At 37.8% G+C, this 14293-nt stretch overlaps 1 protein-coding gene and 2 long non-coding RNA genes across 3 annotated transcripts; 2 read left to right on the forward strand and 1 right to left on the reverse strand.

The window, feature by feature from the left end:
- Nucleotides 1–1961: 1961 nt before the first annotated feature.
- On the reverse strand, nt 1962–5454 carry LOC131011569 (uncharacterized). Its single transcript, XR_009097029.1, has 4 exons — nt 5337–5454; nt 5174–5255; nt 3052–3116; nt 1962–2461 (listed from the first exon to the last, which is right to left on the reverse strand). It is a non-coding gene; the product is annotated as an uncharacterized LOC131011569 (long non-coding RNA).
- LOC131011568 (uncharacterized) lies at nt 4126–5117 on the forward strand. The gene is made up of 2 exons (XR_009097028.1): nt 4126–4488; nt 4581–5117. It is a non-coding gene; the product is annotated as an uncharacterized LOC131011568 (long non-coding RNA).
- A 5990-nt stretch (nt 5455–11444) lies between the features above and the next one.
- Nucleotides 11445–13389, forward strand: LOC131011570 (phospholipase A1-Igamma3, chloroplastic). The gene has a single exon (XM_057939338.1). It carries the CDS (start codon nt 11688–11690, stop codon nt 13191–13193), a length of 1506 nt encoding a protein of 501 aa, XP_057795321.1. The 5' UTR covers nt 11445–11687; the 3' UTR covers nt 13194–13389.
- Nucleotides 13390–14293: the final 904 nt, after the last annotated feature.

The raw sequence follows: 14293 nt of genomic DNA on the forward strand, positions 1-14293 counted from the left end.
ACACTTAAAGCAGGTATTGCTGCCAGCCAAGCATATGCCGTGATGTGACTTGGAGCATTTGGGACACAAAGGTGCCCTGAGCTGGCCCTGATTGTTTGCAGCTGATCCTGGATTGACTGGTCGTCCTTGCCATTGCCTTTGTGGCATCATGTTTCCTTGCCATGGCCTCTTGTTATCTTGGTTGTTGTAGTAACCCCTGTTATTGTTGTTGTTGCCTTCCCATTTTCTCTTCCCACGATCGTTGTTTCCCGGAGCTTGAGTCTGGGTTGGACGGTCTTCAGGCATTGCTGCTTCAACATCCAGGGCTCTGCTAAGTGCTTCAGAGTGGGTGAGATCACCATGACTAGCAAGCGCCATCTTGATCTCATGCCTAAGGCCTGAGCGAAACTTCTCGGCCATCTTTTCATCGGTGTCGATCAAATGAGGGGCATATCGAGACATGTCGCAGAATGCGCGATCGTATTCCGTCACGGACATCTTATTTTGCTTCAGATTGAAAAACTCTGTCTCCTTCTTCTTCCTGTAGCTCTTGGGAATGTATTTGTCGTAGATCTCCGTCTTGAAGTCTTCCCAAGTCAGGTTTTCCAATTGTTCGGGGGTCATTGCCCTCTTCTTGGTTTCCCACCAAAAATCTGCCGACCCAGTTAGTTGGAATGCAACACAAGAGAGTCTCTCTTGATCAGTACAGTGAAGAAAGTTGAAAATCCTTTCCATTGCTCTAATCCAGATTTCGGCATCAGTCGGGTTGCCGGTCCCGTTGAATGTTGGCGGGCTCTGTTTAAGAAAAAGTTCTTCAACCCTTCGTGGGGGTTCGTTTGCGACTCCCACATTGTTTCTTGGGGCTCTTCTGGGAGGCATTCTGTGATTCAAAGGTAAAAGATCCTCAGTATATTCCTTACCTCAATTCATAACATATTTCTCTTGATTTAATCATGAAAGCATCATAACAAAACATCTAAATCCTTATTAATCACAAGAGGGTACTAGGACATCTCAACAATTGTAAGGCTCGATTCTTGAACGATTATCAAAACAAAGTGGTGTAGAAAAATTTGTTGAAAAATTCAAACGAATAACCAGATGGTAGAAGGAGTAACTACTAGGTCGAACAAAATGATCTAGAGTAAAAACTCATCTGGCTTTTCAACCGAAAGTTGAAACACATGGGTTTTCAACCCAAAAGACGTCTACTGAGATTTGATTCATGTGGACTGGCCAGGTCCAACATCATCACCTCACAGTCACACGGAAAACATCGTCCCGAACTTAAAAAGCCGTGGACAACTATTCATAATAAAACTCAAGTTCGTACTGGCAAACCAAAAGCTTAACTTAAAGTTCTATGTCTTATTGAACCTAAACCCCCACGTATAACATGCACACAAATATATACATATATATAGGCAAAGCATACTGTTCTTAAAATCTATCGTGTACTAAAAGTCGATTCGGTGTTCCATCGCGTGTGAACATTTGAACGTAGAGACTATGCTCAAACCCTTGATGCAGCGTTTGCCTTGAATTCGTCTTGTATCATCATCCCGTGTTTTTCCTTCAACGCGTACATGTCTTTTCATTCCTCTTTGTAGTTCAAAAGAACCATTGTTTTCTTGTGGGAGCTGAAATGCTCTAAGTTCTCTTTCATTCTTCTACATCATCACTTTAAGAATCTAGATTGTAGAGATATCCTACTAATCCAGTAGTCTATGTTCTTTTAGAATCATGATCATGCAACTTATAACAATCTATGTTTTATGGGGAAAGCATGTGTCAATTCTCTATCATTCTTCTTATCATAACATCATAACTGCAATGATATGCCATGAAAGGCAAAACATTCAACATTTCAATGAAAGGCAAAACATTCAATAATTCATCATAGCATGCTCTTCACATAAACATTTTCATGAAACAGTTTAGAACAATAACATCTTTAAAACGTTGAAACTGCAGTTACCTTTTTCCTTGATTGAGCACGATGTAATGGAGTGTTGAGCGGTGTCGTATGAACCCACGTATGTCTAGTGAATCAAACTAGACTTGGCTTTTTAGAATAAGGTTTCTAGGGCCAGAGCAAACGAACTGCTCTGATACCACTCTGTCACAGCCCACTATCCCAATGACGGGTTAACCGGGGTTATGACTTGGGTGAACAATAAGAAATGGAAATTTAAAAGGGATTTACTAAATAACCAACATTAATAACAACAAACTAGTGGTATATATATATATATAACCACTTGGGTAATTAACAAATGAGCCAGCCATAACGACTAAACCCCAAATGAAAGTTAAACAAAATGAAGGAGTAATAAGTTCCACAATACGATAACAAATTCAGAGTGTTTGTAGCGGAAAAACGTGTGAGTTATGCATATGGAGATGCATACTCAAGGTTTCATTACATAAACATCAAAAGGGAAATCCGCTCAACACCAATCCATTCCATCGCCTGCTCAACCTGCACATTTAGAAATACATGCAGGGCTGAGTATAAAAATACTCAGTGACATAAGCCGAAAATACAACATGCATACATATATAAATTGAACTGCCATAACAGTAACACACAGGGGTTTTCATAAATGACCTGCGCTTACTAAAACATTTCGTTCATTTTCATAAAGGTGGATGCATCCCATTTTCAGTCTATATGATCCATATCTGTCCTTTCTGTCACGCGCCGGGAAGGAGGCCTCCTTACCACGGACGCCAAGACCGGTCGCAAGCGACTCGCGGTCTCCATAAGTGTACACGTTAACCCTAGCTAGCGACCTTTGTCTAGCATAGGATCCCAATTGGATTTCCTTTAAAGTTGGCGAACCAACACAGATAGGATACATATAAAAACATAAACATTTTTGGCAGTCAATCATTTCGTAACATTTCATTTCCATAAACATTTTCATTTTCATTTCATAAGAGTCATTTATCGTTTGGGCATTTCATAAAACTGAATTAAACAGTTAAATCATATCATGCATATATTCGTATATGAGGCCTACGTCACGCAGGGGATCTCTATATACGTAATAATAAAATAATGCCCACCTCAATTGTTCTTAAAGCTGGCGTGGAGTCGTTTCTTCTTCTGCTTCACTTTCTGTCGCCCGGACCTTCATTGATGAAGAGTCGATAAGTTCGTGAAGAAATTGTCATAAGACAAAGTCTAATTCTACGTGCCTAAGGTATCTTTTAATGTTTTAGGGTTCTAGCATCCATATTAATCTCGTTTCATTCAATCAATAAAATGTAACCAATTATCATGTAACTATCATATAGGTTCGAACCCATTTGTTCGAACATCAACATGTACATAATCCATAACCTCCCTCTACACCCGTCATTTAGTCAAGTACTCCATCAATTAAGAACAAGCCATATATTATCACCTTGAAAATTTAATCATTATAAATCATGCTTTCTCATACTTCGCACATTTTCATCACTTAAATAAATAAATCATTTATAAACACATGCTTAGTAATTTAATATCTCAATTAAATCCCAAGCTCATTTGATAAAGTAAATCATATACTTAATCATTCTATAACACAATTCCACATTTTTTTATCATGTAAATAAATAGTCTCAATATTTATTAAAACATGAAGCCATTCTAATAGGACATTTTAATTCCATTATAATGGAATTACTCATAAAATAATTTAATCCTTTTTCTTTAAAAAAAGAAACCATATTTATAATATTATATACATTTTTTTTTTATGTAAATAAATAAGAAATTCCATTATTCATTTATAAATAATAAAACATTTTAAAATCCATTGAGATGAAATAAAACATTTTAACCATTTAAAATCCATACTCAAAAAGCCTTGAAATATTATAAAAATGAGGGTTTAATCCCAATTTTTTTTTTTTTTAAAGCAAGAAGGCCCAGCAGTATATATAAAAAAAAATCGGCCCATTTTTATTTAAAATTTTCGGCCCAAGCTAATTAAAATAAATAGGCCCACACTCAAGCCCACTGAAAATTAAAATAAATTGCCCAGCATAAAAAAAAAATTCGGCCCACTGATTTAAATATTTTCGGCCCACTCTCTCTCTCTTTTTAAAAAAAATTTCGGCCCACTCTAAACTTAACCCTAATACATACAACATATACCACACACACAAAACACATAACACACGCACACACACAGCACGCCTTTCACTCTCCCTCTCTCTCCCTCTCGGTCTGCCTCCCTCTCCCTCGCCGGACGACAGCGGCGCCGTCAGCAGCGAGCGCCGCTTCGCCGGCCGCTTCTCTTCCCTTCCCCTATTCTCTCTTTCCCCTTTGGTTCTTCCCTTTTCGTCCGTCTCTATCTCTCGGAAACAACCACACGCCGCCTCCTACATGTGCTACCCCGCCTCCTCCGCCGTGACAGAACACGGCCACCTCTCTCAGCCCCTGTCATCTACTGGTCGTCTTCTTCACCGGCCGTCCGAACTCGCCGTGGAGAAGCCGAGCATCGTTTCTCACAGGTAAGCCCTAAATCTCTTTCTTTCCTCCTCTTTTCTTTTCTTAAAACTAGATCTGAGTTTCCCCCATTTTATCCTCTTTTCCGGCCGAGCAGGACCAGCCCGGTGCTCCCACCGCCGTATCGCCGCCGCCGATGCCGCCGCGTCGTCGTCACCGGAGAAGATAAGTCCTCCCTTCCCTCTCTTCTTCTCTTACCCCTTTTCTCCGTTTCTCTCTCTCTCTTTTTTTTTTTAAACTGAAACTCTAATAATCTTTCTCCTCTCCCAATTTCTGACAGAAAAAGGAAAAGGCGGCTCGGCGGCACCGTTGCCGTCGCCGGCCCTGAGCAGCCGCCGGCTGTCTCACTCCCTCCCCTGACTCGGGCACACAAGGACGGGAGACTCATCCCCCCAAATTCCAGTCACACGCACAAAAGCAAAATTAGGGTTTTATTAATCTGTTCTTTCAATCATTCATTTCCTTTTTATTAAAACTGATTGTACATGTAATAGATTAGAGAATATAGTAAAATGTGTGCGTGTGTATTATTCTGTTGGTGGTTCTCTGATGGTGATAAGCTGATGTAATTGAAACAATAATAGTCTAAAAGAAGTGGTAATGGATGCGTGTGTTCGATCTGTTTTCATTTGAATCATAGTTTTGTAATTTAACAAATGAATGTATGGAGAAAGTAAGGTAGGAGGTAACCTTGATAATTTTCTGAACTCACAAAGTTGGATCTGCGAATCAACAATTTAACAATGAATTTGGATTTGAATCTGCTTGATTGCTGGAAGTTGGAAACATAACATAGTTAAAATAGAGGGTTGTATCCCCAAGGAAGAAGAAAAGAATTGGTTGGAACACTTACCTCTGCACTTAAACTTTGTTGGGTGTGTTGAAAAGTGAGGAAAGAGCGGATGAATAATAGAAGGAAACTTGGTTTTGAAACTTGGCTTTTGTCTATTTGAAATGGCAGATGATTGATGATAAGATTTTGATAATAAGATTTGTTAAGATTATGAGGATTTTATTGTCGGTATAAAGGAGAGTTGGTGGTGAAAATTGGCAGTGAAGTGGAAAAGTAGGTGTAGTGGTGGGGGAAAAATGTAATGGTGGGGATGTAGGGTAGTGGTTAAGATGAATCAAATTTAAATAGAGCTCTTGACTCTAATCAATTAAAAGATTCTTTATGAAATCCTTGCAGTAAAATCATTGAAGTAAAACACTTTATAAAACTTAATATCCCATTTAAAGGAAATTTTATGACTTCATGCCCACTAAAAAAAAAATCCATGTGGCTCATATAATTATGCTCAACCACTAATTAAACTTGTGCACCATATTTATAAAGATCCTTTAAAAATCAAACGGATTCAAATAATAATAAGAATTAAGCACATCAAGACACATATAAAACAATTAAATCACATCGGATAATTCAAACTATTTTTATTAATAATGGATGCTGAACCTTAATTATTAATAATTGAGTCTTTAATCAGTGATTAAAAGCTGGGATATGACACCATCACCCCCACAACGAAGGGCACAGCCACGCTCAAACAACAGCCAACAGACGCCCCCCCAAGTGTTCGACAAAACGACCAACTGAAGGAAAGGCTACAAACGTCACAAAAACCCGACCGAGGCAGCAGAAGACTCACAACCTCCCAACATCCCCACAGCAGCAAACACACCAGCGCTCAAAACATTCAACTCTCCTCCCCCAAGTGTTCGATAAAACGACCCACCCAAAGAAAGGCTAAATACGGCGAGTATGACTGTGTGGCGACATGTCCAACCTCACCGCCTCCTTAATCTCATCAATCTCCTGTGACCACCAACCTTCCCGGCGAGAAGAGTGGGCCATGATATCTGCAGCTGCATTCCCTTCCCTAGAAATATGGGTTACGGTGAACGAAAGATCCTCAAGACGCGTGAGAGTATCCTTCCAATAATTCCTAAACCGCCAAGGCACATCCATGCATCTTCTCTGTAACAAATCCACGACGTAGGAGGAATCGGCTTCTAGCCAAAGACGACGCCAGCCCCGATTGTGAGCAATGGCGATGGCAGTGATGACCCCGAGAAGCTCAGCCTCGAACGCGAAGCCAGAGCCGCCCTTGATGTGGAAGCAGCCACAAACGGCAGCTTTATGATCTCGAAAGACCCCTCCAGCAGAGATTAATCCCGGCGCTCCAGAGGCGGACCCATCCGTGTTAACCTTGATCCAATCGATGTCAGGCGGCCACCAATAAACAGAGATGTAATCCGGAGGAGGAGCGGGTCTAGACTTCACCCCGAGACCGCGGAGAGTAAGATAGTCGCTCCAAATATTATTCATAAACCCAAGCTTCTTAATACAAGTTTTGATATTCATTAATAACAAATAAATAAGGATATTACTGTAATTTTAAATATTCGCAATTGATTATGTATCAAATCATTTCTGCCATTTACGACCTTCCTTATTCATATTCATTATATAATTCTCACGAACGTATTAAAAAATATAATGAACGTATTTTCTGATACACGCTTAATAAAAAATAGATAATGTTCATTATATAACTTTGCTGATAAATACACTCAACAGGTTTCTAAAGTTGTTCATTACAATTAGGAAATAAATTTTTTGACAAATCTTCGGTGGCAATTGAATGCATGTTTGTTGAAACCACCATTTGGCATAACAATAAATACATTCAACGGTGTGTGTGTTGGCCAAACGGTAAAGGGTTAATGCCTAAAATCAAAGGTTTTGGGTTCAAGTCCCCTGTGGCGCGGCCTTTTAATTTCTTTGTTTAATATTTTAAATTTATATATAAAAAAAAATAGATACATTCAACAAGTTTAAAAAATTGTTCATTACAATTAAACAACTTCATGGCTGAGAATTATACAAAAGATTAATAACAACTAAGAACAGAAAAAATAAAAAATTTGTTCGTTACTTAGTGATACATGTTCAATAAAATCAGATAACGTTCATTATTTAATTTTAATGAGTGTATTAAAAAATATAACGAACAAAAAAGATAACGTAAAAAACTGATGAAAAATCCATACTACAAAAAAAATTTAGATATGATTGTGCTTAATTATTACTCCCTCCGATTTTTTTTAAGTGTCCTATTTTTTTTAAGTGTCCTATTTTACTCCCTCCTTGTTTCTTAATAACTGTTTCATTTCAAAATTTGAGAGTATAATTATGACATTCTTTCTATTTTATCCTTATTTAATACTTGTATGAATATAATAATTAGTTGTACTATGCATTTATTATGATAATTACTAAGGTTACAGATGTAAATATCTTATTTTATTGGTATGTGTATTTTGACGGCTAGAGACACTTAGGGCTGGTAAACTGGTCGGTTCGATTTTAACCGAACCGATTTACCGGTTAACCGGAACCGATTAAGGGCCATTTCCCTAACCGATAACCGAACCGATTATTGGACCGGTTAACCGGACCGGTTAGTCGGTTAACCGATCAAACCGATTAATCCACGATTTCTCAATTTGTCCGAATTTGACCAGTTAATTCGGTTAATCGGTTAACCGGTTAACCGAATTAACCGGTTTTTATTTAAAAAAATTCAAATTTGTAGAATGTGTTCAATAGGATTTGAACTCTTAACCTTTGAAAGAAAGAATAAGGTCTTATCCACTGCACCAACTCATAACTTATAATAATTTAGAACAAAATTTTTGTTATAGAGACTTGAAATATTAATGTATTATTTAAATTAAAATATTAAAATTTAAATTAATTAATTTAATATAAAATAAACCGATTAATCGGTTTAATCGGTTAAACCGATTAACCGATTAGTGATGAACACACTAACCGATAACCGAACCGAACCGGTAAAAATCGGTTATCGGTTAACCGAAAACCGGTTTTTTCGGTTCGGTTACGGTTAAAACCGATTAACCGGAACCGTTTTACCACCCCTAGAGACACTTAATAAAAAATGGAAGAAGTATAGTATATCGTGCTTAATTAATGTAGTATATTACCGTTAGAATCTAAATAAGTTTTACCATTATAACCTCTCAATTAATGATACACGCATAAAATCAGACTGGCATTGGGCCGTTAGATTGGAGAAAATCAAGGGATAGGAATCATAGGATTATTTCTCAATTGTAAATACATTTATCTTTGTCAATTGAACCTCTCTCTCTCTCTCTCTCTCTCTCTCTCTCTCTATATATATATATATATATATATATATATAGGGGAGTGCTCCAATGAGACACTCTCTATTTTAGTGAAACCTTAGACATGATTTCGTACGTTTATTTCATCAATTTTATGACTAATATTGTATCTAGAAAGATAATTTTTTTTCTTAGAGTTCGAATACTAGAGGGAGCGAAATATATTAAATTTCGTTATTCATCAGTATACTCTACATTGTTCATCAGTATATATTGCTTTGTTCATTAGTTTATATTTCATATTCATTACCAATTTTTTAAATTTCATTATTCATCAGTATATACTGCGTTGTGGCCTTTATTCATCAATATATATATATATATATATATATATATATATATATATATCACTAGGCGTGGTATCTAAAATTCCTAATTAGGAATTGATATTATCAGAGTGTTTAATAAAATTTGCTTAAATTAAGCAAACAATATTTATGCCGCAGTTAAATATGAGCCTTGAGATTCAAAGGCTTTTAAGCTTTGTTTAGCATTTTGTAATTTGAAATTAAAGATTTCATATCTATGAAAATCGTTAAGTCTTGGTGTTTCCAAAACTCTTTCAAGATATTCAATAAAATTATTAATACATTTTATTTTTTCTTTTAATTTTTTGAAGTAATTAGCACGATTGCTATCTAATATAATATAATCATATGGAGCATAAAAAATATTATTGTATGCAACAGGATTTAAACTCATAACTCATAACAAATACTTACATAAATGAAGAATTTCTTCAATATTTCTTCAACACGAACTAACACGAACTAAAGAGGATTTGTTACAAGGCAAGAGAGAATATGATTACAAACTTATGCTTCTAATTTTGTGGTGTCTCTACAAGTGAGGACCTTACACATATTTATAGCAGAAATTCCCGACAACAAGCCACAAAATTCAAAAAGCAAATAAACAAAAGTCAAAAAGTAAATAGTACTATCTAATTACATCATGGCATGCGTCATTACACATTTGTCATGTCATTCTATTCATGACTAATGTCTTCAAGTAAAAATTTATTAAGATCACCATAGGGATCTTGAGCTTCTTGGAAGTCTTCATTATCCAGCATTTCTGTATCGGAGATAAGATTTTCTACCGTTGATGAGGAAGGAGTCGATAAATTTCCTTCGTTGATCATCTCTGGATATTCTTTTCCAAAGACTTCTTTCCATAAAGAATTTATTGAATCTTTATCCATTGATTGGAAAAGATCTTTGAGCAACGAATTCTTTGAAGGATTCTGATAATTTAATCTTTCAATTATTTGGGATGATGTTTTGATAGAGAGTATTCCTCTTCTGTCATAAGTTCTTCCTTCTCCAAAGAAATCTTCTTTTGGCCACCATTTAATAAAAATTCTTCGGACCAAAATTGATGGAGAGAATTGTAACTCAGGTTTTTCTCTTTTTTGAGTTTGAAGAATATAATCCCATCTTAAAATCCATGGAATGGAATAATAATTTGCAAATTGCAAAGTTGATTCAAAACTTTCAAGTTTATTAACTTCTTGGAATTTTCTCCATATGAGTTTAATTCATATATATATATATATATATATATATATATATATATGGAAGGGATCAATGAAGAATGCTAAATGTAGAAGGAAACAACGAAGGCTGAATAACTCAATACATTTACTGAATAAATCACGCGAGCGCATGAACGAAAAATGTACGTGTTTATTCAGTAAAATAACTATTCGTGCGGTCGGGTGATTTATTCGGTAAATTTATTAACTTATTCAGAACGAAATATAGTTACTTCTTTATAGATCCCAACCCTATATATATTTATATATATATATATATATATATATATATATATATATATCTTATTCATTGTACTCAGTGTCTCACGAAAAATATGGGGTCTCAATGGAGCGCGCCCCTATATATATATATATATATATATATATATATATATATATAGAGAGAGAGAGAGAGAGAGAGAAAAGCTCAATAGAGACCACTATATATATATATATAAAGTACAGAGACCAAATCTCATGCGTTGATTTTATCTAATCTAACGGTCAGCATTCGTTCGTTCAATGTTCAACGAGATTTTGTTTTGAACGTATATAGGATTTGAACCCCAAAAATTTTAAAAATCCCAAATGATCAATAAAATTATTTGTACGTTCGATCAACGATTACTGACATGTTCAATAGTTCTCAATTCTCTACTTATTTGTTGGTCTCCATAGAACCTAATCCTCGTGTCCTTTCCTCCTGAGAAGTTATTTGGGGGATGTAGGGAGTATATATATATATATATATATATATATATATATATATATATATATATATATATATATATATATATACTCCCTACATCCCCCAAATAACTTCTCAGGAGGAAAGGACACGAGTTTTAAGACAAAATTGTTGAATGTATTGGAAATTATGTGAAAAATATTATAATTAATACTCTCTCCATCCACAAGAATTCCTTACCTATTTTTGGGCTATACCCAACCACTCTTGATACTAATTAAAGCAACTTTTCACGATTTCCAATATACTCAACAATTTTTTCTATACTTTCAATACACTCAATTTTTTTTTTCTTCTTAAAACTCGTATCATTGACTCCTAGGAAGTTCTTTCGTGGACGGAGGGAGTAATTGAAAGTGGTGAAAAAATAAAAAGTAATAATAAATGCGATATTATTAGTGACGAGGTAGCGTGCCAAAATGGATATGAGGTTGTTTGAGAAACAAATGAAGTACTAAATATTGTATTTAGATTTTTTGCTTGAATCAGATAATACATAGATTGCTTTTTTTTTTTAGAGGGAACAAATAATACATTGATTATATAATACTATAAGATGTACCCTATTTGGTGAAGAGGGTACATGCGCGGTGCTAAAGAATCGCACCACAAACTCCATTTTCATGAAGAAATATATCTGTTGGTGAGTAGTTGAGGCCACTATCTTCTCATAGCAGAATTGAAGAAGTCGTTTCTCCACCCTCATGGCTTCCCTACAGTCCTGTTTCCACAAAATCAGTACTCTCCACCAATTCCTTCCACCACACAACACCACCGAAATCGCAAGAAACCTCACCTACTTCCCCACCAAAACAAAACATCCAATCTCAATGAGGCGTTGCTCAAGTATCTCAAGCATAGAAATCGAGGAAACCGAGGAGGAGGAGGAACACAGCCCCGAAGACCCCCGAGCACTCCACGAAATCTGGCGGGAGATCCAGGGCGAGAACAACTGGGAAGGCCTGCTCGACCCCATGAATTCCCATCTCCGGCGAGAAATCATCCGCTACGGCGAAATGGCTCAGTCTTGTTACGACTCCTTCGACTTCGACCCCCACTCCAAATACTGCGGTACCTGCAAGTACCAAGGCTCTCACTTCTTCGAGCGCCTCGGCCTCGCCAGCCGCGGCTACACCCTCACCCGCTACCTCTACGCCACGTCCAACATCAACTTACCCAACTTCTTCCAGAAATCCAACATCAGCAGTATCTGGAGCCAGCACGCCAACTGGATGGGCTACGTCGCCGTCGCCACCGACGAGGACGAGATCCGCCGCCTGGGCCGCCGCGACATCGTCATCGCGTGGCGGGGCACCGTCACCTACCTGGAATGGATCCACGACCTCAAGGACATCCTCCAGCCCGCCCACTTCCGCGACGACCCCTCCATCAAGATCGAGTCCGGCTTCTTCGAGCTCTACACCAGCAAAGAGAAAACCTGCAAGTTCTGCTCCTTCTCCGCCCGCGAGCAGGTCCTCGCGGAGCTGAGGCGGATCGTGCACCGCTTCAGGGGCGAGGAGCTGAGCATCACCATCACCGGGCACAGCCTGGGCGCTGCGCTAGCCTTGCTCAGCGCCTACGACGTTGCCGAGGTGAAACTGAACGCCATCGACGACGGGCAGGACATCCTCGGCAACATCCCCATCACCGTCGTCTCCTTCTCCGGGCCGAGGGTGGGGAACCTCAAGTTCAAGGAGCGGTGCGACGAGCTGGGGATCAAGGTGCTGAGAGTGGTGAACGTGCACGACAGGGTGCCGAAAGTTCCCGGGATCATAACAAACGAGAAGTTCCAATACCAGAAATACATAGAGGATAGGATGTCGTTCCCGTGGAGCTACGCCCACGTAGGGGTGGAGTTAGCCCTAGACCATACGCACTCTCCGTTTCTGAAGAAGACAAATGACATGAGATGCGCGCACAATCTGGAGGCGCATCTGCACCTGTTAGATGGGTACGAGGGCAAGGGAAAGAGGTTCCGATCGGCGTCCAAGAGGGATATCGCGCTGGTGAACAAGAACTGCGACTTCTTGAAGCCGGAGTGCGGCGTGCCGCCGAATTGGTGGCAGGACGAGCACAAGGGGATGGTGAAGAGCAGCGACGGGCGGTGGGTGCTGCCGGACCGCCCGAGGATCGAGTCCCATCCGGCCGACACGGCCCACCACTTTGAGCAGGTCATCAAGTACGCAAGGTCTCGGTGGGAGTTGTTTTAATTTAGGCGTGATGGAATAAGTCAGCTCCACTCTCGGTATTCCATGGCTCATGGCTGTGCTTTTCGATCATCACTTTGCTTTTAGCTGCACTAATGTACGTATGCTCGTGCTTGCGTAAATTACGAGCTTAATCTTACTTCATCAAAGTATGTAGCTATTTGAGGAAATTAAATGACACTTCGTACTATTGGGTTCATTGGCTTCTTTGATTAAGTTGCCAACTCGCTCCAAACTTTATACTCCTATATTAAGTATGTTCCACTATCAATTTTAATATTTTAATAATTATATTTATAAAATAAAAATTACTATTATGTTTGTTAGAGTTATTTTAACTCTAATAATTTAATTAATTCATTTTATGAATTAATATCTTTTTGGTTTTATCTTCTTTATTAATTATCAAATAAGAGAATTAATATAATAGTATATTTTCGGTCATATATATATAGTATATTATAAGGGAATTTAATTTTTACTTTGTCAAAATTAAATTTGATTTTGATTTCATCAAAATCAATTGATCCAATTAACTAAATTGGAAGTGCCGAAAATTGATCAAGGACATATCAACAATTATGGATTAAATCAATGAGTGAAGAATCAATTCTAAGACATGGAAGAGAATAGAAGATCGACTGCCAAAAGGTGAAGAAGAAGAGAAGACTTCCTTGTTTTTTGGGGGATAATGGTTAATATGGTTAACCAATCCCTAAACTTAGGGAGCAAGAGCTCAACCCTAGCATCATGTTTAAAACGCTAAAGTGTCAACCAAGTATTCTTGCCTATCAAGCTTATTTTCACATCTATAAATAAGGGCAGAGCTCATTGCATTCAGTACCAGTCGAAGCTACAAGATATACAAGTGCAGGAGCTCAGAAGCTAATGTTCAGACATCATTCACGACATCTAGTTCACAGCACACCATGAGTGGGAGACTCGTGTGTCTAACAAACCTTGAGTGGGATACTCGTTTGTTAGGTCTAGTAGGTATGTTTGATTGTTTGAATTTTCAGATTAGCTTCATTCAAAGTCTAGTTGTTGCTAGCATTAGTTGATAGGATTAGAAGAGATTACTTTTCTTTTCAACTCCATTCAAT

Source organism: Salvia miltiorrhiza, chromosome 2, assembly GCF_028751815.1.
Source record: "Salvia miltiorrhiza cultivar Shanhuang (shh) chromosome 2, IMPLAD_Smil_shh, whole genome shotgun sequence".
Lineage (NCBI taxonomy): Eukaryota > Viridiplantae > Streptophyta > Magnoliopsida > Lamiales > Lamiaceae > Salvia > Salvia miltiorrhiza.